The 23,030-nt window shown below is 39.9% G+C and overlaps 1 protein-coding gene across 2 annotated transcripts; it reads left to right on the forward strand.

The window, feature by feature from the left end:
* Positions 1–95: 95 nt before the first annotated feature.
* On the forward strand, positions 96–20,885 carry YTHDF3 (YTH N6-methyladenosine RNA binding protein 3). Of its 2 annotated transcripts, XM_033155305.1 has the most exons (6): positions 316–448; positions 2,209–2,233; positions 3,552–3,636; positions 9,374–9,459; positions 12,540–14,123; positions 19,733–20,885. In XM_033155305.1, the coding sequence occupies exons 5-6, from the start codon at positions 12,558–12,560 to the stop codon at positions 19,754–19,756; spliced, it is 1,590 nt and encodes a 529-aa protein (XP_033011196.1). In that variant the 5' UTR covers positions 316–448; positions 2,209–2,233; positions 3,552–3,636; positions 9,374–9,459; positions 12,540–12,557; the 3' UTR covers positions 19,757–20,885. The 2 variants fall into 2 exon arrangements, with proteins under 2 accessions (XP_033011194.1, XP_033011196.1); XM_033155303.1 differs by lacking the exon at positions 3,552–3,636 and having other exon boundaries at positions 96–448.
* Positions 20,886–23,030: the final 2,145 nt, after the last annotated feature.

Raw genomic sequence — 23,030 nt, forward strand, 5'->3', positions numbered from 1 at the left:
CGTATGTTAACATACGGGACATTTAAGGCGAGCGCGCGCGCCGACGACGGCCGTTTCCCCCGCCCTCGTCTTTGGAACCACGTGATAGGAGACGGGGACGGAAAGGGAAAAGTCGGCTGCAATGTCGTCAGTGGCAGAGGGAGGGGGGAGAGCGGAAGGTCAGGGCGCCGCGGAGCGGAAGTAGGATCCGGAGCGCGTCCGCCATTGTGGGAAAGCGGAGCCCGGAGCAGGGGAGGGAAGCCGAGCTGTGTCCAGCTGGTTGCTTTCGGAGGCGCCGACCAGACTAGAAGTGCCCGGGCTGCGGAGACAGGCGGCGGCGGCGGGGAGAGCGGCGGAAAAGGCGGCGGCGGTGGGGAATTGAGGAAGCGCGGGAGGAGGAGGCCCAAGCGGAGCGGGGTGAGGGGATTGCGGCTCCCCGTGAAGAATGTCAGCCACCAGCGTCGACCAGGTACGGTCTCCGCCCGGCCTAGCCTGGCCGGGAGGATGGCTCGGCCTCCCCTTCCTAACCCCGTCCCGCCCTCCTTCCTCTGGGCATAGCGGGGATCCGCGCCCGCTACATCCGAGGCCGTGCGGCTCCTCCCCTGTTCCCAGGCCCGCCCCCTCCGCAGGCCTGGAGGCCGCTCGGCCTGGGGCCTCCCGGCGGAGGCCGTGAGGCGAATCCGTTGCTTCTCTTCACGAGCAGGCCTTTGCCTCTCCGGGGGCGCCTTCGCTTTCCGCGCCAGCTTTGCCCTCTGCCCGCTTTCCTGTGCCGCCTTCGGTTTTCCCTCGCAAGTGGACTTGGAGAGATCCTTACGGCCACCGTTAAACCTCCTTCGTAGTGCAGCTGCCGCCTCTCGTATCTCATTCTTGCGGTTGATGTTTTTTGCGTTTCATTTATTGATGGCATGTCTTCATGCGTGTTTCCGTATCTGCTTATTTTGTTTTCATGCAGCTATTCCATGTACACTTTTTTTCTTTCTTTCGACCTTTTCTGATCACCTTACCCCCCCCCTCCCAAATCCTTCACCATTTCTCCCCATGGTTGTTTTTGTAGTCTTGATCCTCTTAGTTTCACCCTTCTGGGTTTCTCCCCTCCCTCCCTCCCTCTGTGTACACATTATTTTTGCAGCCGAGAGCAGATAATGGAGGTCTCTGGTGAACGTTAACTTGGGGAAGAAATTTTGCAAACCAGAATCCATGTCTGCACAAGTTTCAATTTAAAACCTGGAATGTCGCTTTTGAAAATACTTGCTTTTAGTATTGGCACTTCAGCTAGTACAGGTTTTTCTTCATTCTGTCAGGATTGAGTAATTTGTGAAAGTCATTGCAGGGTCAGAGTCATAAAGTCTTATGTGAAAATAGAGGGGAAACAGGAATTGTTTGTAATGGGAGGTTTATTTGGGGGCAGGGAAATGCACTTAATGAAGTAAAAATATTTTAACATGGTATGTAATAAATAGTATAGTCCGTAATATGGCTAGCTGATGTAACAGTTCTGATTTTATTCAGCATTGAAGTGTAGCATTCTTAAGGTATAGGACTAGGGGCATGCAACAGTACAGGCAATGCCCAGTTTGTGTGGGGGTTGCGTTCCAGGTCATTACGTGTTTGTGTGAAATTGAAAACTAATTGAAAAAGTCTACAAACACCTGTTCTACCCATTTAGCGACATTTCAATGATGTCTTTATAACGTTTCCGGGTTCGGCACATGTTCGCGATCATGCACATATCGGTTGTGCCTAAAATGGGAGTGGCCTGTACCTCACCGGAACAAGCTAATCTGTCCTTGTTGCATATTTTTTTGCATTTTACAGGCACCTTTTTATAACTGATTTGATAATAGCAATACATGCATAGCTTTAAGAAATAAAAGGGCATAGTACAATGAAGCGTTCAGCTTCTACAAAATCATCTGATTATACTTTTTATACTGCCACACATAAATATTGGGTGACTGTTACATTTTGTTTCTGAATGGTAAACTGTAGCTAGGTATCTTAATGTGTACAGTAATATTGGGAGTCTACCAATAATCCCAGTAAACAGAATTTAGAATGCATCAGGCTTGCAGCACTGAAGTCATAATTCTTTCTTTTTAATAAAATGGCTTGTATTTTACCATCATGGGGTATCTTAAAATTACCAAAATTATTTGAGCTTTGTGATAACTTTAATGTTCAGTTCCTCTAATTTTTGTTTGTTTGTTTTTCTTGTTTTATCACTAACAGAGACCTAAAGGACAGGGAAATAAAGGTAAGTTGATTCTTCTGTGTTAGGTTCACTGACTTAAATAGAGTAATTCAATGATTTCTCTGTAGTAGACAGTTAAGTGTAACAGATGCATTCAACTGACAGTTTATACTGGAGTAGTAGTAGTAGTAGTAGTAGTCATCATGAGACTGCACCAAACAGTGAATCAATTTTTTTAACTTACAAAGTGGATTTTCCCAACATTTTTGTGTGTTACATCATTCTTAATATATTGATCCTGCAACAGCTTCCATTTGCATATCAGGACTTCTCCTGTGTTGTCCCCATATTTCTGAGGAACCCTCAGAACAGATGGGGGGGAGCAGGCAAATTCCTCTTCTGCTCATGCAACTATTTAGCTGAATACCTCCCATTCTATAGAGTAATTCAGGCACCAGTCTATTTCCACTTATGTTGAACTCAGTGGGACATCTGAGTAGTCATGTGTAGATAGAATTGTGCTGTCAGAATGCTTTATACTCTGCCAAGTGTATAGAGTCATACCGTATATGAATCATACTCTGGGTAGTACGACTTATTAAAATCAGTTAAAAATTAAATCGGAAAGCAAAACGTAAAGCCATTAAAATTCCAATAAAAGCAGATAAGCAACAGTGCACTTTATGAGCTTATAAGAAGACCATAAAACAAGAAGACAGTTAAATACCTGCCAGAACGAAAAGGTAGTGAAGAACCATCAAAAATGTTTCTGTATATGAAGGGTTAATTGTGTTTATGTGCATGGTATTGTAGGAATGGTTCTTCATTTAGCCTAGTAGCAAGTGTGCTAAACTGATGATGAGTGGTGAGCATACGTGCATGAGAATTTTGAGTCCTCCTTAAACTGTGAGACATACTGGCAAATGAAACAAAAAGTTAAGGACTCCATTTTGTTAGAAGTGAGAGATAAAGCTTGCTAAACATTATATGGTCATAGGCAGTTACCTAGTCATAGCTTAACAAAGGGTGAAATTGTTTGGTATCCATAGGATCAATCTTTCTCAAATATTGAGAACTGTTCAGTTATTAAACTCCTAAAATCTTAGCTGTTGCACATGTGCACTTTACATCACATCTTCCTTGGGATACTTTAGTGTACTTAATTTTCCATAGAGTAAAGACAAGCAAAGAAGTGAGCTTCCCAGTGGATAGTTTCACTTGCCAACATCGTATGAATGAATTTCCAGTTGCAAAAGGGAATTCCCCTTTAAGTCCCCCAGATGTCCAAATCTGCTTTGTCAATCAATGTAAAGTTTTTTTTGTTTCCATTATATCACGTTAATATCAACAAGAGAACCTAGATTGAATCTTGTCTCGGCAGGAAAGATCTCTAACCAGCAGTTCAGCTACTCCCCTACTCTGGTTCTCTTCTCCCCCCATCCTGTGCTTGAAGGCTTGTATTTTAGGTATGCATATATACTCCTGTTTGGTTTAGTGGTCTTTAATATTAATGACTTTTGTATGCTGATCCATAACAAAGTTCTCAGGACTTATTGTAAAGATAAAAACAACTTAAATACAGAATAAGGCATAACATCAAAAGCACAATAAATACAAGGAAACAAAACTCACCACTACGGCAAAGTTAAAAGCACTGATTTTAAAATGGGCCCAGATTGCACAAGTTATTTAAAAGGCCTGATCTTTACCCTGGGACTTAAGTAGCCATAGCAGGCTATTCTATAACTAGAGTGTCCCTAATTGAGATGCCTCTCCTGATTGTTACTCACCTTATTTCTTTTGTTGGAGTTTCTCAGGGCAACATGTTAGCCACCAGCACCCCCCAAAAAAACCCCATGGTTTAGGCACGTATAGATGAGAAGGGCCTTGTGCTAAAGATTAAGCACTTGTGCCTTGTCACAAGACAAGCCATACTATTCCTAAGGTATCTCCAGTAGCTGTTTGCCCCTGCTTTTTTAAAAAAACTCTTCAGAGAATGAGAATCCATAATCTTATTAAGGAACATATTGAAAGTCTGTGTAGTACAGCAGCTAGAGCATTGGACTTGCATGTCTGAAACTCTGATTGAAATCCCTGCTGATCTATGAAGCTCACTGGCACTGTGTCTCAGCCTAACTTACCTCCAAGGGTAACGGCAAAATATCACTAAGCTTCATACAGCAAAATAGGGTGCAAATATTTTATTTTTTATAAACTGACAAATTTATTATTCCCATTTGAGTGTGCATAGAATTGCGGTCTTAGTTGTACATATGTCACTGAATAAGACATTGATTTGCTGGTAGTGACACCTTGGGTTTAGTGGTGTATTCCCTGTTCCAAAGAAGAGAGACATGAAACATAAAACTGTACTTAGAATCATAGACTTGGAAGAGACCACAAGGGCCATCCAGTCCAACCCCCTGCCAAGCAGGAAACACACTTGAAATACACTGTTGGTAGCTGTGGATATTGCATGTGTTTTCCTGTAAATCAAATGATGTGATTATTAAGTTTCAACTTGCAATTAAAGAATTCAGTTAGAGAAGGACACAAATTTATTTTACAGCATAAATTGTTTGTACCTTAATACATACAGAACTTCATTATACTGGCTGATTACTGTTTCTGAGTTCATAATTCCTTTTAAAGCATATTTTACTATTGCTAGTATGTGACTCCCTCTTTTCCAAGACAAGGTTGGTCTCCTTTCAAACATGTTATCACTTTAGTCACTGGAGAAATGGCTATCTTTTCTCTGATGAGAAATTGGAGAAGGTTTTGAGTTTTTCTGCATCTGTTTATTTAGATATTTAAATACCACCTGTTATGCAGCAACTCAATGCAGCAATATCATAAAATGTAATACAAAGACAATGAAAATAATCAGACAATAAGCATTCTTAAAATTCCATAGCCGCTGGAATCTGTGGCCACCAAAAGCTATATAAAACAAACAAAATAGCAGTGAAATTGCAGCACTATTGGCATATTTCTTATGGGGGGGCGGTATTCCAGAGTGTGGACTGTGTCACAGAAAAGGCTATCTACAGGCTGTGGCACAATCAGAAGGGCCTCTGCAGATGTTTCTACTGGGAGAGCATGCTTGTCTAGAGGAAAGCGTTCTCTCAGATAACCTGGTTCCAAATGGTTTAAGGACTTGCAGTTTAATAACAAATCCTGAAACATGGCTTGATAGCAAATTGGCAGTCAGTGCAGTTCCTTTAATGGTGGAGTTGCATTCTCATGGCCAGTAACTTAGCAACTACATTTTGTGCTAACTGCAGCTTCCAGACCAGTTTTGAGGGTAGACACACAGAGAGCCCATTACTGTAATTGTCTCGCTATTCCAGGGGTGGCCAACTCCCAAGAGACTGCGATCTACTCAGAGTTAAAAACTAAATTTTTTTTTTAAAAAATCCTTCCAGTAGCACCTTAGAGACCAACTAAGTTTTTTATTGGTATGAGCTTTCGTGTGCCTGCACACACCTTCAGATACACAGGCCAGGGCATGCACATGAAGCTCATACCAATAACAAACTTAGTTAGAATCATAGAGTTGGAAGAGACCACAAGGGCCAATCAGTCCAGGAAACACCATCAAAGCATTCCTGACAGATGGCTGTTGGTCTCTAAGGTGCTACTGGAAGGAATTTTTTTATTTTGTTTCGACTACGGCAGACCAACACAGCTACCTACCTGAGCTTTTTTTAGGCAGGGGGTAAAATGTTGAGCTTTTTTTAGGGGAGCTACAGTTCTTTGGGGGAAGCTGGTGATCTACCATGCCTGTATTCTAATGCATGGGTCACTGTAGCCAGGCTGTTCTTGGCCAGGGTTGGCTATAACTGGAGTAATGACTCAAGCTGGTGAAGGTGGTCCCTGCCGCTGTAGTCACATGGGACTCCAGTAACAACTATAGGTACAGGAGCACCCCCATACTTTCTTCCTGCTCCTTCGGATGGAATGCAGCAGACAAATACAGAAAAGACAAACTGCCTACATTCCGGATTTGGAAACTAGTCACCTACAGGAGCTTCATTGACTCTTATCCAGGCCATTGCTGTGGCCAGGGCTGCAGAGCCCCAATTGAACAAAAGTAAAGGCCCCTCTTTCTCCCTCACCACATTCCTCTTGCTTCTGCAGTCAAATTTGGAATGTATTGTACTAATGAACTAAAATGCCACATTTCCTTATTTTGCATATATTTGGGGATAAAATCAGTGTTTTCAAAATGTTTAAATCTTTGCAACAGGAATTGCGGGGGTGGGGCACATCATCTGCTGTGAATGTGGATTTCTGGCTTGCTGGCTTACTGTCTTCTCTGTTCACTTCCTTCTTGAGGTATTCTATAACTTTGTCTGCTTCATGTGAAAGTGCCACTTTCAAAAACACAAACAAAAAAGACATGCTCAGAGAATCTAGTAGCATTAAGGGAATGTTTTGGGCATGGACAAAAGTTTCACCTTTTCCAATGAACACAGAAGTGAATGAGGAAAGAACATGGAGTTATATTAGACCACGATCTACTCCCAGTGTAAAACAACTGGCAGTGATCTACCCATTGTCATTGGAGAAGCCAAAGTTGTTGACCTTTTTTTTGTTTTGTAACATTGAATAGGGTTTCAAAAGTGATAGACTTACTGAATGGCACTGTTTTTTCAGAGGATCTGATGAACCTACTTCATCTTTCCTTCCCTTAGAGTACGGGAGAAGAATGAGGGAGATGCAGGAAAGAATTGACTCTTAAAGATAAATTGATGGAAATTTGTGGCAGGAAAGTTTTTTGATGTGGAATAACTCCTGTTGCTTTTAGGTGTGACTATCTCATCCAGAGGAAGTGGTGTTTTGCTGTTGTCTAGTTTGAGGTTTTTTATGGTTCTCCAGATTTTTCTCTGCAGTTAAGTGAAATAGCCGTCTAAAAAGTGAAGACAGGAATTCTTGCACCAAGAAGAACACTTAACAGGGCAGCTCGGTTAGAAGTATGGCTGAATGTATTAGCTGTCTGGGTGTGGATGCTGCCGAAATGGTATGCAGCTTCATAGCTGTGTGTGTTGGGGGGGTTAATTGAGTTAGTGATCCAAAGTTTTGGATACTAGTTTTCAGCTGCAGTCTTCAGTTTCAGACCACCTATGCTCTTTATACAAATATGAATAACAACGTAACTAGCCAAAGTATAACTTTTATTAGGTGCATTGACTCCTTGAAAAATCTGTGTGAAATCCATGGGGCAGATGGTGGTTTTTCTTCTAAGCAAAATTAAAAACGCCACAAAGCTCTGAACACACAGTGAATACAAATTACATTTCACAAATTACTTTACATATGATGTGAAGGACCTGAAGGTAAGAGGGTTTTTTAATGCTAGGAAATCCTGATGATCTTGTTGTCCCCCACCCCCAAAAATTATTGCACTGTTTCCCAGCCTGTGTGTGTGCAGGGCATAATTTCCCCCCAGAAAGCTGCCATATTCTTACTAATATATCCATATGAGTCCATCTTAGTTGCTTAGAGGGCAGAGTTAATGATTTAAATGCTCAGAACATCTCTGGGTCTTGTTTACTGTCAAGAAGCACAAAACCTGCTTTTATTGTGACTGCTTATGTGGCAGGTTTACTGCAGTGCACCTGTAGAGGTCCTGGGTTGTCAGCTCACATGTAAAAAAGTGTTACCACTGCTCTTTGCAAATACATTATTTGTATTTGGTATTAGGAATTGCTCTGTAGGGTGGAGTGAGAACCCTACTGCTGACAATGTAAACCAGGGGTCAGCAACCTTTTTCAGCTGTGGGCCAGTCCACCGCCCCTCAGACCACGTGGTGGGCCAGACTATATTTTTATGCCCCACAAATTACCCAGAGATGCATTTTAAATAAAAGGACACATTATACTAATGTAAAAACATGCTGATTCCAGGACTGTCCACGGGCCAGATCCGGGCCCCGGGCCTTAGTTTGCCTACCCTTATGAATCCATAGAGCTTCAACATTTTTAATACATAGAACTAGACAAAAAGTGCACTCCTCTGAATTACCTTGTTTCTGTTGAGAGTAGGGCTGGGTTATCAATATTGCAGTATATCACCAGCTAAACATCCCAATATATTGCAACATCTGAAATAAGGAAGGAACTACGCAGAGGCAAACGGGACAATGTCCTGGCATCTGCTACTACTTAAGGGTCTAAAACCAATAAATGATTAATCACTTCATGGTCACTTTCAGCAGCAGGCAAGCCAAAATGCATCCAAACAAGACTCTTTGTTTTGGGATTGGCTACCAAATTGTGGTATTCAGGACAATCCACAGTACGGTGATGAGTCATAGTGATAACAAATAATCTGGGACTATCCATTTTAGTCCCTTAAGTGCTAGCAGTTGGCAGGACATTGTCCTGTTCGCCTCTGTATAGTTCCATCCTTATTTCAGACACTGGTAGATTGCAAAGCTTAGCTGGTGATATTGTGAGGCTTAGCTGCTGATAACATTACAGTGTTTGGCTGGTGAGTTATCACGATGTTGAAAACCAAATATCGCCTGGTCCTTACAAACATTGTGATTTGTGATATATTGCCAGCTCGAATAGTATGAAACAATTATCACGATGTGAACTTCAAACCAGTTTTGGACAATATATCACCCAACCCTAGTTGAGAGGCTTCATATAGTGGTAATCTAATCTTAATATTTTCTTTCACTACACTTAAGATCATCTACCCAGCAGGTACATTTTTTAACATTTTATTTCATACCATATTTTCAAATTCACCAGTTTGATGTTCTTCTAATTCAGTAGGGCCGACTAAGTCCTACTACAAGTTGGTCTTGGGTTAACTTCATTGATAACTTTAATAATATTCAATTAGTTTGACACATCACAGGTTTCCAGGTGACTTACAGAATGTAAAAGTACAAAGCACAGCATAAAATCAAACAGGAGCAATGCATTACCAAAAGTTATACAGCAACCCAATAAAAGAGCAACAAAAATTCCAGCACCAAAAACACCTTAAGACAGCAAAGTCAGATGGCATCCATAGGCTGCTATTGTTTTTTTGTTTTTTTTATTCTAGGATGCTTGTAGTGTGTTGCTGCCTGCTAAAGAAATATTCTGGTTTTTGAAACATTTTTTTTCCAACATGTGTTTTTAACAACTAAAAATTAGGCATAGGACTTCTAGAAGATGTCTAATTTCAGTTATGTTTCAGTTTCAGTGCAAAACGGTTCGATTCATCAAAAGGATGCAGTAAATGATGATGATTTTGAGCCATATCTAAGTAGCCAGACAAATCAGGTGAGTATTTACAAGAATACAGCTTTTCTTGTAAGCTAGTGAGTATAGTTTTTAGTTGGTTATTCCTTTATAATAAGCAAGTAACACAAAACAGTTTTAATGGTTTTATAACAGACCATTGTAAGTTTTCATAGTATTTGTAAATCTCTTAAACAGTGCTAAATGGATTTGTATGAGTTAGGTTCTAAGTGAGCGAAGTTACTTTAAGTAGAGGGGTCCACTTAAGCTTAATTAAATCTATCTTAAATTTAGCATACCTGTTGTGTGTGCACGGAACTGGTTGCAAAATCATTGCTCAGCAGATGGCACAATTCTGGCATCACAAGTTTTAATGTCCCAAGCAAGAGACAAAACATGTTTTAGAGCTGTAAATTCCACATTTTGTATTAAACCCAAATTAAAGAATGAGAACCATACTGGATCAGGCGCAAGACACATTTTGTCTAATGGCCTGTTCTCACAGTGATCAACCAGATGCCTGTGGGAAGTCCACAAGCAGCACATGAGCATGACACCAATTGCCCACCTATGATTACCAGCAAATGGTATTCAGACATTTGCTATCTCAAACAAATGGTATTTCAGACACTTGCTATCTCAAACCTTATCCTCCATGAGTTTGTCTAATCCAGGCATCCCCAACCTTTGGCCCTCCAGATGTTTTGGACTACAATTCCCATCATCCCTGACCACTGGTCCTGTTAGCTAGGGATCATGGGAGTTGTAGGCCAGAACATCTGGAGGACCACAGGTTGGGGGTGCCTAGTCTAATCCTCTTTTAAAACAATCCAGATTGTTGGACATAGTTACATATTGTGGAAATGAATTCCTTATTTTAACTATGTGCTGTGAAGAAGTACTTTCTTTTGTGTATCCTGAAACTTTAAACAGTAGGTTTCATTGAATATGAGAGAGAAGGCCTTCTCTCTACTCAGCTTTCTCCATTCAGTGCATAATCTTGCACACCTCTGTTATGTCCACCAACTTTCCTTTTTTGTCAGGTGTCTTAAGAGTTAGTGTTTTCCTCCTAACTGAACTTTGTGCAAACTATAACTGAAAAGGGTTAATGCTGAAATGAAGTGATTTTTCAAGACCCAGGGTGGTGGTGGATAGGCCCTAAATGACTATATCTGTTTGCATAGGACTTTTCTGCATAGAAAAGGCTGACTTATTTAAAATATTTGAAAATTGACCTTCAACAGCATTTCCAGGATCACAAGATAAAATACACAAATCTGATGCCCTACTCCTGTAGCAGCCTACAGTGCTACATCCCATACTATTTCCTTCAGCAGTTGGGATTGGGGTGGGATGGAGAAGGAGTTAATAGTCCGATCATTTTTCTTATGATTCAGCCTTTGGTTAGCTTTTGATTTTCTGCTCCCTTTCTGAATTCTTACATGAGTTTCAAGTCCAACAAGGATTCTTCCATTTCAAGGAATCTTTGCTTGCAGAAGATGCATGTTGAGAGGCTTTGGGGCAAGGTATTTGGAAAGAAAGTGCAAGAAATGGTATTTCTATCATTTTGTATGTGTGTACTGTGATGGGAGAAACAGTTTATATCCTTATGGTCAACCTTCTAGTTGATAGTGGTTTTGTATGCCTAAGTTTGCATGGTGAGTTAAGAAATGCAAAGAATGTGCTTTTTATTGGGCCAGTTCCTTTTGGTGTCAAATGGCCTTGCATCCAGTCAGTTGCTAGGCAAGAACATACATTATTTGATCCAGCACTCAAACAACCTTTTGAAAAACAGACACTTGTAGATGAGTGAGCTGATGAGTGAACCTTTTGGGTTTGATTCATTCTTTAATTTGAGTTCTGCTCTGTACTGGGAAGTGACTTTGCTGATTTCTCTTTGCCTCTGCCTTTCCCTGAAAAGCTGTTTTGGAGGTTTGGCTGATTCTCTGGAAGTGTGGCAGTTCCAGGGGCAGAAATCACATCTCTCCCTCCACTGGAAAGCTGCTGCTGGGCACTGGTTGCTTTTGCAAATGGAAGGATCCAGCTACGCCAAGGGTGGCATAGTTTATGCAAACTTTGGAGTTTAATATTCTTTATGTATATATTGAGCAGATAATTGCATTTTCTATTTTTTGTTATTGGGAAAATAGTAGTGATAAGACTCAAAATGCCAAACACAGAACATTAAAATATTGATTCAAGATTGAACAATCAGAACAAGCCAAGTGAATTAGGAATTGGATCTGGACCAAATAAATCAGCAAAAAAAATTTTTTTTACTTTGCTTGCAAATGCTAGTCATGTGTGGCACATGGGCAGCCCAAAAGGAACCCTCACACTTATAAAAACTTACTTGTTTGCTCATATACAGGTGTTCTTTTATTTTGTACAACAAATGTAGCTAAGCTATAGCCTTTCAGGTGTTATTGGACTATCATCTCTGACCATTGGTCATGCTGTCTTTGACTGGTGAGAGCTGGGAGTCCAAAATCATATTGAGGGCCTCAGGTTAGCTACCCCTGGTTTCAAGCAAGCTAGGTGACGGGGTTTATCAATCCTTGAAGTTCCTTTTCACTGTGCAGGGTGAACTTATTTACAGCTTGGCAAGGAACATGATGAGTTGTTAAATATATACACGGAACCTTATCTATACACCAGAGGCAGGTTTCTCAGGGGAATGTTGGTACACATACATGTTAGGCTAATGGTCATGGTCCGTACTGAAGCTTTGATCAGCTGTTCAGTGTAGGAGAGAGGGAGGGAGGCCTAGAAATAGGACAGGAAGTTGCTTATAGGAATAAAAGAGATAAAATGACATCCAGATAAAAACAGGAAAAGCACTCCTGTTTGGAGATGTAAGAGAAAAATTTTAATTGCTCTAAGCACTTTTAATTGTGTCATATTAATTAAAATGATGTAGGCTGTAATTACTTTGGTTTTGTATGTGAGATTAAAGATAACGAAGGTATCTCTCTTAGATTTTTTGCTTGGTTTTTTCCCTGTTTAAAATTCTAACTAATTGTGTTGGAAATTTGCTTCAGATGTCCATAAATGCATATTTATAGGCAAATAATGTAGATGTAGCAATAGAATGATTCTTACACTGATATTTTTTCCTGCAGAATAATAGCTATCCACCAATGTCAGACCCATACATGCCTAGTTATTATGCTCCATCCATTGGATTTCCATACTCTCTGGGTGAAGCGGCATGGTCCACAGCAGGAGATCCTCCAATGCCATACTTGACAACTTACGGACAGATGAGCAATGGTGAACACCACTACATCCCTGATGGTGTCTTTAGTCAACCTGGGGCTTTAGGAAACACCCCTCCATTCCTTGGTCAGCATGGATTTAATTTTTTCCCTGGGAATGCAGATTTCTCAACATGGGGGACAAGTGGATCTCAGGGACAATCGACTCAAAGCTCTGCTTACAGCAGCAGCTATGGCTACCCACCTAGCTCTCTCGGTAGAGCAATAGCCGATGGACAGGCTGGATTTGGCAATGATACGTTGAACAAGGTGCCTGGTATTAGCAGCATTGAGCAAGGCATGACTGGACTGAAAATTGGCGGTGATATGACAGTCGCTGTGACGAAAACAGTTGGTTCCGCTCTGAGTAGTACAGGTATGACAAGCATTGCAGCAAATAGTGTGCCTGCAGTTAGCAGTTCAGCACCTAAACCAACCTCATGGGCTGCCATTGCTAGGAAGCCTGCTAAGCCTCAGCCAAAACTTAAGCCTAAAGGTAATGTGGGAATTGGGGGCCCTGCGGTACCACCTCCCCCTATAAAACACAACATGAATATTGGAACTTGGGATGACAAAGGGTCTGTGGTAAAAGCTCCCCCAACCCAACCAGTACTGCCTCCTCAGACTATATTGCAGCAGCCTCAGCCATTAATTCAGCCTCCTCCAATGGTGCAAAGCCAACTGCCTCAGCAGCAGCCTCCGCCTCAGCCGCCACAAGGACCTCAGCAACAGGCTCAGCCTCATCAGCTGCAGCAGCAGCAGCTGCAAAATCGCTGGGTGGCTCCTCGCAATAGGGGTGTAGGCTTCAATCAGAGCAATGGATCTGGCAATGAAAACTATGGTATAGGTGTTATACCAGTTAGCTCTTCACCTTCTGGTGTAGAAGTGCACCCAGTATTGGAGAAACTAAAGGCCATAAATAACTATAATCCCAAAGACTTTGATTGGAATCTGAAGAATGGTCGTGTGTTTATAATCAAAAGCTATTCAGAGGATGATATACACCGCTCCATTAAGTATTCTATCTGGTGTAGTACTGAGCATGGTAATAAGCGCTTGGATGCTGCCTACCGTTCACTGAATGGAAAAGGCCCACTCTATTTACTTTTCAGTGTGAATGGCAGTGGACACTTCTGCGGAGTAGCTGAGATGAAGTCTGTGGTGGACTACAATGCATATGCTGGAGTCTGGTCTCAGGATAAATGGAAGGGGAAGTTTGATGTTAAGTGGATCTTTGTTAAAGACGTTCCAAACAACCAGCTGCGGCACATTCGCTTGGAAAACAATGACAACAAACCAGTTACCAACTCGAGGGACACTCAAGAAGTACCCCTAGAAAAAGCCAAGCAAGTGCTTAAAATAATTGCTACTTTCAAGCATACCACCTCAATCTTTGATGACTTTGCACATTATGAAAAGCGTCAAGAGGAGGAGGAAGCCATGCGTAGGGTAAGAATCAAATGTTATAATAAACTTTTTTCATGCTTTTTGGAGTTGGGGTTTTTTTTAAAGAGAGCTCAGCTTGATTTTTTAATATGTAAAACAGAAAGGAATTAGAAATGGGTTTAAATGGTAAAGGCCAAGGCATGTAACATACTCAGCAACACTTCCTTGCAAGCACATATGCAAATACAATTTCCCATTCTTCATAGCATTTTAGTTCTGCATTAAAACCTTCAGCTAAGTAACTGAACTTCGTTGGCAGATTGAGAAAATAATGTAATTTAATGGTTTCAGTAGCAAATTGTACTTCTTCCTTAAATCATGTTTTGTTTTGTGACATTTAAACAAAAAATATGTATATGGAATTTGTGATGTCTACATGCTTCAGCTGTTGTAATAGCTACAATTTTTTAGATGCATAGAAAAAGCCACATAACACAAAAATTGAGAGCTTGATTTCTGTTAGGAATTTAGACTGCTGTCCTATGTCCATTTATTTGGTGGTAAGCCCCATTGAACTCAGTAGGACTTGCTTCTCATAGAGATGCATAGGAAAGAAAAAGAAAATGTCAACATGAGTTTAAATGTGTTTTGACCCTTTGTAGTTGCTTTTTTGTGAAACATTTCTTATCAAATGTGCCTGGCAGGACAAATAGAAAGGGCTGTATTCAGGTGATATGTTTCTCCTGATGGAAGGTACTTTGATGCAGTGGAGCTTTCCAGGGGTCAAGGCAAAATTGTGTTTTTCCTGGCCCCTCTGCAGCCCTCCAGCCTGCTTTGCAAGGTTGAAGAACCCTTTAGAACAGCTTAAGTCCTTGTGCTGATAGAAGGCTCTGCTGGATCAAAGAGCCTTTCATATGCAAAAGGGCATCATTTGGCTATAACCCAAACAACATTTACGCAGAATTAAATTGACCCAACCCAGGGCTGATTTTTATGATGACCTAGTTATCTTAGGGGAGTATAAAGAGTTGGGAAGAGACCTGAAACTTCTCCCTTCTTATGTGGGATATGCCAGGTGTTGATTGTGGATTCTTCTACATGCAATACAGGCACTTGCCATCAACCTGTGGACCCCACTTTATTCCATAGGTACTTACTGCTGTAAGCACATGCCAATCCAAGGTGTCTTGTCCCATACCAAATGTTATTTATGAAGACCTGAGTGTTTTTGTAATTTACAATAAAAATTAAACACACAGACTCTTAGGGGCAGTACAAAAGGAAAAATGGATGAAGAAAGAAGGTGAAAATAAACAAATTCAGGTATCACTCCTTACATCAGAGCTTTCCAAACTGTTCATGTTGGTGACACTTTTTAGACATGCATCATTTCACAACACAGTAATTCAGTTTTACTCTTGTTAGCTACAGACCCTGCTAGCTGCTGATGGAGTCAACTTGCTGGAAAAGGCTGTGTACAGTGTCTGAACTTGTAAGCTCCTGTGCTGTTCAAATGGAAGGAGGAATTATTGTAAATAAATAGTAGATGGATTCTCCTTTAAGAGCAGGAGAAATAACCTAACTCCTGTATGACTGCTTGGCATGATCTTGTTTCCCCATTCCAGGTCTCCTCTGTGCACCACAGAATGCTTTTTATTCCATAGGAAGCTGGGTGGGAAGGATTCTATGTCATTGTTTGTAGGATGGGATCAGTTTGGAGAAGAAGAAATAGTGTTACAAGTAGTTAACTAGGGATTAACTAGGAGTTCTGAAGAAGGATTAAATAAACTTGCTTGTAATCAAGGAATTCAGTGGCAGAGGAGATGTTGGTCAGAATCTGTTCAGTTCATAATCAAAAGTGGGTTTGAGAACTCTGATTCAGGTGTGGCTACATTGTAGGTAGGTATAAAAGCCAGCCATTGCTAAATTCACATTGAATGGCATTGGTTAACAAAGCAAATGGGACACTTAAGTCTGTTCCTCAGCTGAAGTTGTGACAGAACCTTGAACAGAAGAAAAGGCTGAAGAATAAAAAGTCTCTATGACCCAAGTTGTTATTTCTTTTATGCTTCTCAGGGTTGCTTTTTCTTTGGTGGGATCTGCAGAGTGGAACTAAATAAACAGTTTTGTTTTAAGTCGAGGTAGTTTTGCCGTGTTTGAAGAGAAGAAAAAATTACACCTACATATGAAGAGTCCAGCCACGCTCCATAAATAAGCAGGATTCTTTGGGTAGTCTAGTAATGATGCTGCATACAAAATGGCAGCTTAAGTGTTTATACTAATTTGTTCTTCTGTTTACAAATTTTCTGTAATGGTTCTTTACTTTGACTCTCATTTCAGGTGGTTGTGTTTGCTTTGTTTTTCATGTAGTCCTTTTTACTAAGATAATTACACTTGCTATTAGAGATGCATATACAGGCTAGTTCCAGTGTTCTATTTACAAGATGGCTTTTGGAATTATTCTTGTAGTTGTAGACACCTGAAATAAGATGGGGTACATCAAGTTGCTAAGATTATTGCCTATTGTCCTCATGTAAATAGCACATTTTATAGATAGGTTGATCTGCTGGGTTTCTATTCATTTTAGTTTCTATTCATTTTAAATGGTGTAACTGGATTGTTGGAACAGTACAGAAATGTTAATGCTACTAATTGTGTTTCTGTCAAACCTGTGCCTATCTTTATATTGCACTGGCTTACAGTGGTGCCCAATAGGTTTGGTTCCATGGGCATGTTGGGAATTTTGAATGTATTATAGGTGCTGTCATAAAATGGCTGACATGGGGTTGTTCCCATTCACAAAATGGCTTGCATGCTGGGTAGAGCCAGACACAAAGTACTCATTTCACATTAAACCAATCGAGATACATGCAGCCCAGAAAGAGAGAGGGAGATGAACAGGCAGCCTCAACAAAAGAGAAACTATGCGTGGACAGACCCAGAGAAGGAAGGAAAACAAGTACACATTGCCCCAGAGAGGGAGAGAAACAGAGTCCCAGAGGGTGAGGTAGGAAAGCACACGGTTCAGGAACCAATAGAGGAGGGGAGAGGATAATGTGCATAGTCTGAGAGAGCCAGAAACACAAATTTGCTTTGTTATATCTTCCTTCTTGCCCCCTCAGTCACCTTTTTCTTTGTTTCTAAACATTTGTACAGGATTCTTTCCACTCACATCTCTCAACTCAATGTTTTGGTGCTGGTCAGCCTGGAAAAGTTCATAGACTTAAGACAGGCCATAGAAAGTAGTAATACTTTTACTACTACTACTTTTCAAGACTGATCACACTCTTTACAGCTTGGAAGGGCTGTTATTTATCAACTATGGATGCAACACATTGTTTTAGTCCTTTGTGTTCTTGGCAGGGCATCAAACTATTTAAATTTTCTGAATTCGTTTAATTTGGTTCTGCCTGTTAACTCTCTTGGTTTGATTTCACAAGGAAAAGGCTAAATATATACAAAATAACACCGATTGGTATCTGCAGTAATCTGATTGATTAGTGAGTTAATCTTAATTCTAGGTGACTACACCGAAGAAACACCTGCTGTATGTACAGAAAACTTTGAGCAAGGATGAGAAGAAAATTTACTAGATTTTGAAAGAAATATTTGGGAACTTTGAATTGATGACAGTTGTGAAAGCAGAGCTTAGAAAGATGTCTGTTTAATACACAGATTCAAAAGTCCACAGATTCAAAAGTCCAATGTTCTTTTGTTTCCAGGTCGATACCCTATTTTTGTTTTTGTTACAAGTACAATAATAATCTCGCAGGCACTAAATACGTTTACCATGTGATGCATAGTTGTAAGTTAATTTTAATACTAGCTGCTTCTCTGCTACCCATATTGTTTACCTCAGTGTTAAGTGTTTGGTGATTTCTCCAGAAAAGCTTCTCATAATAAATTAACATATGTTAGTAGAAGTCCTGGATGTTCCAAAGGTTTGTAAGGTTTTGAATGAGAAACATTTTGTGTTGAATTAAACTTCTGCTGTCTGATATGATTAGTAGATGGTATATGAATGTAAATTTCAGAAGCAAAAAGGTGCAGTACTGGGAACAGTGGGAGAATGAAGGTCTTTACTAGTATGGTTCCAAGAAAAAGTGCATTGATTAGCTTTTGTGAAATTAGGATTCCGAAAATAAGAGCCCAGTCCACCTTTTATCTTCATTCCTAATTGTTTTTCAACATTTTGCAAGGGATTTGAAAACTCTGGGTTGAAGCATCTGGGCTGAGGAACAGATGAGAGCATAGCACTTGTAGTTATTTGAATAATGCACTACTTTAGAACAGGAGTGAGGATCCTGTTTCAGTCCAGGGCCAGATCAGAACCTGCTCAACCTTCTGGGGGCTTCCTAAGAATGGTGGGATGTTAAAACAAAAAAACAACAACACCCACCCAAAGAAAAAATTTGCACGTACCTGTTTCCTCCCTCCCTGCATCACAAACATACCTACAACAGAACCACTGCTTCAGATTAAAAATGCATACTTTCCTGAACTACAAAGTATTTTCAAAATGTTAAGTAAAATGTCACAAGTGACATGTCAGCTAATATCAGCAACCTTAGGTAGTAGGAGCCTAAAGTTTGCATAATTTTCTAGGGAAACCCTACTTCCAAACAGTTCATGAATTCTGTAATCATGTTTCATAAAGGGTACATGTTTTCCACCAATAGCTTTGTCATAACGTTACACATACCACCTGACTCCTTTGGGAGTAAAAGGATATCAGTTAAATAAGGCAATAGTGTATAACTGAAACATACTGCTCAGCTTACCTTTGGACCACATCAGCAAAGCTGAGGGGATTCTGCTATCTGGGCTGTCCAGGGCCTCCATACACACTTCCTAGGCTTGCACCCTAGGGAAGTCACTTTGGTGCTGCTAACACAGTGGTTTGTCTTATACCATGGAGGCACACTTCATTGTCTCTTGAGACAGACGGTTGCTAACAATGTATAACACTTTATATCAGTAATTGCTTTTCTTCATGACTTTAGGTAAAATGTTCTAGAAGACAAATGTCAGTACTAGATATTTACCATTTGTAAATTATCCCTTGCATAGCTAGTATCTACATGTTACTAAGCTACAAGGGTTCTGAGGTGTCACTGATATCACCAGACACAATGAAACTTAGCAAGAGATCATCAATTTATAAGAGGTCCCCCCCCCTGTGCCCTATAAAGCACTTTGGCATCGTCTTACATCTTTCATTTAAGTTTCTGTGATGAAGTAGAATTGTAAAGATTTGTTGTGTTTGACTTGTGTCAAAATGTGGCATTATGCTAGTGGAAGTGTTCCTTATATTAATTGATCCATCTTACCCAATGACACCCCCTCCCATGAAAAAATTCCTCTGGGCTTGGAGACCCTTTACCTAAAGTCATGAAGATTTTGGAATATAACGCAGAGGGCTGCAGTTGGTGAAAACTAGATGCCTCACCTTGCAGTAGCAGGAAGTGTTTCTGTGGGGATGGGAAGCCACCATTGGATGCATCCCTTAGGCTGGATTATAGAATTGCACTTTTAATTCAACTGATTGCTGTAATGTTTCTGTAAAGCTAATGTCATGCTTTTATGAAATATTTATAGTTGCATAGCACTTGTACCGAATAAAAGTCTTCTATGACAAAGCTATACTAATTTTCCTTTCTTCTGTTCTGCAGGAGAGGAATAGAAACAAACAATAACTATATGGCGATGGTCCTGCTAGAATTACAACACTAATGATGTGGACTCTGGAAATGCCTAATATGTCTAAGAAGAAGTTATTAAAGCTTTGTTCCTGCTTAAGGTGACATCTTTGAACACTTTAACACAAAATTGACTCTTCTTGTAATGGTTCTCATCAGTGCATCTGCCCTTATACTCTCTCACCAAACACACTTGAGAACTGTAACTTCGTCAAGCACTTTCTGTCCTGAAGCTTTTACCAGTATCTGCTGTCTTTTGTAATTATGCATCCTAGCTAAGGCACAGGAGATGGAACGAATGCAAGGATTCATTAACTCTTTGAATTTGTTAAATACTAACAATTAACCATCATAAGTGGTTCAATGATGTGAGATTCACATTGCTTCAACTTTATTTTTCTTTGATGTAGTTTTTTAATTGTCAGTTTTTAGCTATTCAACAGAATTTAAAGCAAAATCATGCCATATTTAGTCCTGGAGTAAAACTCAAGTCTAAATGTTCATGTGAAAATTATTGTAGTAAACTTTTAATATGGCAAAGCAACTTTGAGCTGCAGTTTAGCCAAATGAATTATAACATGAAATTATATTAGAATGACATTTCCCTTGTTTCAAACTGTTTGGTGTAGAGAATATTAATATATGCAGCTTGGTGGGCCGCACCAATTAATGCACATTTCCTTTTTTTCCTGTAACATGTATACCGAAAAAAGTGCATTTGTCTGAGGAAACTGTTTGTTTGCTACCACTCAATCTCAGTTTTGAGTACATGTACCTCAGTCTAAATCAGACTTTTTATGACCTTTATAACTATACTTAAAATCTTTAATTCCTATTTCTGGGTGTTTGCAAGCCTGAAAAGATTGCTATCATGGAAGTGAAAATTTACTCCTCTAGGTGATTCACTAGCTAAATAAACATAATTCTTGTTTTAGCAAGCATATACTCTGTTTCTCAAATTTTGTTTGTTCCCAGCTCTGAATATTATAGTCTGATATTCTTTCAATTCAAAATACTTTGGGAAATAAACGTTTATCCATGGTTTCAGTTTGTATGCTCATGGATGTGTTTACATGTTATCTGTTAGAGCTATATAATAAAAGCCTAGGTACCATATTCACCTGAATATTTTCTATGCTACTTTTTAAACTTTTATTTTAAAATTTCCACTTGCACACCAACATGAATGCTGCCTTGAAAGTGAAGCAACTGTATTGGTTTCATGAAATACTGAAGAGTCTTAAAGCTTTCTCTTTGGAAGATCAGTACGAAATCCAGATATGGGGAAGTTGAAAAATAGCTGTTTTATGAATGCTTGATGTATCCGTCAAACCCAAATATTTACATCACGTCTGGATTCTTTCACTGGCAGTCTGTTTCTGAAGCTTATTGGGGAGATCAAAACTCTGCGTGAGCCCATTATTTTTGGCTGCTCTGTTCTTATACATAAATTGGTTGAATATACGGCTGTTTTGGCACAGTGTGACTGACACTTTGCCATTAATTTTGGAAACATCATTGGGTGATGACCATCCAAGCCATACTCAAGAGTAGACCCCTTGAAATTAGTGGACTTCAGGTTCTGAAGTCATGAATTTCAGTGGCTCTGCTCTGAGTATATAACATTGGTCATCACCCCCTTGTGTTACTTAACTAAAGGTTCCTCTATATAGTTGGATGGAATTCCTTTGAATTCTGTGCAACTTCCTTCCAAATAAGTAACATTTGGTTATTAAAACATCTACAAAAAATTGCTTCATTGCGATTAGTATGAGGATGAAAGGCTAGCATGCTTCAAAAGAAACCCATAATTGTTCATATTCTCATATTTCAAAAGATGGTGTGTTATTAAAATTTGTGTGTGATCACTTTGGAACACATGATTAATTCAAACATATAGTAGTTCATTTTTGGTGGCCAAGTGCAATGCTATCATGTGGACCATGTGTTAACTAAGGTAAGTGGTTTAAAGTGTGGTTCTCTTTGTGGGTAATTAACAACACCAGCCCCAAATTCCAAAGAAGAGGATTGTCTTGGCAGTGTCAAAATCTTTCTGATTCCTGTGGCAAACTCCATTCACAAAGAACTACCAAATGGCTGTGTTGCAAAGTGACCTTGTGTATGAATTGCAGCATATATAAAACACACCTTTCTTGGGGAATACATTCAGTGCTGGTCATGGCTAACAAAACTTTGGTGCAATACCAAGATAATTATATTTGTTATTAACTTGTCTACATAGTACTCGTTTTTTGGCAATCATAGTTAACAGTTAGCATTTTCAATATCCTCTACACAGTCGTACCTTGGAAGTCAAGCGGAATCCGTTCCGGAAGTCTATTTGACTTCCAGAACATTTAAAAACCTAATTGCGGCTTCTGATTGGCTGCAGGAAGCTCCTGCAGCCAATCAGAAGCTGCAGAAGCCCCATCGGACATTCGGGTTTCAAAAGAAAGTTTGCAAACTGGAACATCACTTTGTGGCATTCAGGAGCCAAAACATCCAAGTTCCAGGGTGTTTGGGATCCAAGGTATATCTTTTTATTTGGCTCATAAGGAAAAAAATAGAGCTGTTCATAGAAGCAGAAAACATTGATCCCCATTCATGTATGTTAGATGCACACAGGGTCTACTACTTTAATTTGAAGAAGGGGCTGTGTTTCTGGCATATATGATGTGGAACAGATTTTGTAAATCCTCTAGACGCAGCAATTTGTTTATCCCACTTGAATTGCCTTGCAAGATGTGTGAATAAGACCATGGTGGTAGCTTCTCAAAAATAAAACATGAATAAAATGCATTGATGTGCATTCAATGCTTCTGCTTCTCTGTGGTTAATTTGGAGAAAATGAATGTTCTGCTTCTGTTTTTGCACTGGAAAAGCTGATTTCCAAAACCTGAGAATTAAGCAGATGCTCTTAGTTGCTGAATACTTTTATTCTGCTGTTCAGTCATTAGAAGGGGAAAGGATGCCCGGTCCTTGGAAGCTCTGCCACTGACCACTGAAATCCTTTTCAACTGCTTTTCTGGTTTCTGAAACCTAATTGGAATTACTCCCATATTTTCAACCCATATTTTGGAGGATTAGAAATATTTTAATTAAGATTCTCATGATGCTGAATTCTGCACTCAGTACCAAATTGACACTTTAAATTTTGCACAAGCACAAAGAAGTGGGTGTAATTTCATCACATGACAATTTCTGTGATTAGAGAATGTCCTGGAGTGAGATTTATCCCTGAATGTGAACCTTGGGGTGCTTTAGATTTCTG

The sequence above is a fragment of the Lacerta agilis genome, chromosome 7 (assembly GCF_009819535.1).
Source record: "Lacerta agilis isolate rLacAgi1 chromosome 7, rLacAgi1.pri, whole genome shotgun sequence".
Taxonomy (NCBI): Eukaryota; Metazoa; Chordata; class Lepidosauria; order Squamata; family Lacertidae; genus Lacerta; species Lacerta agilis.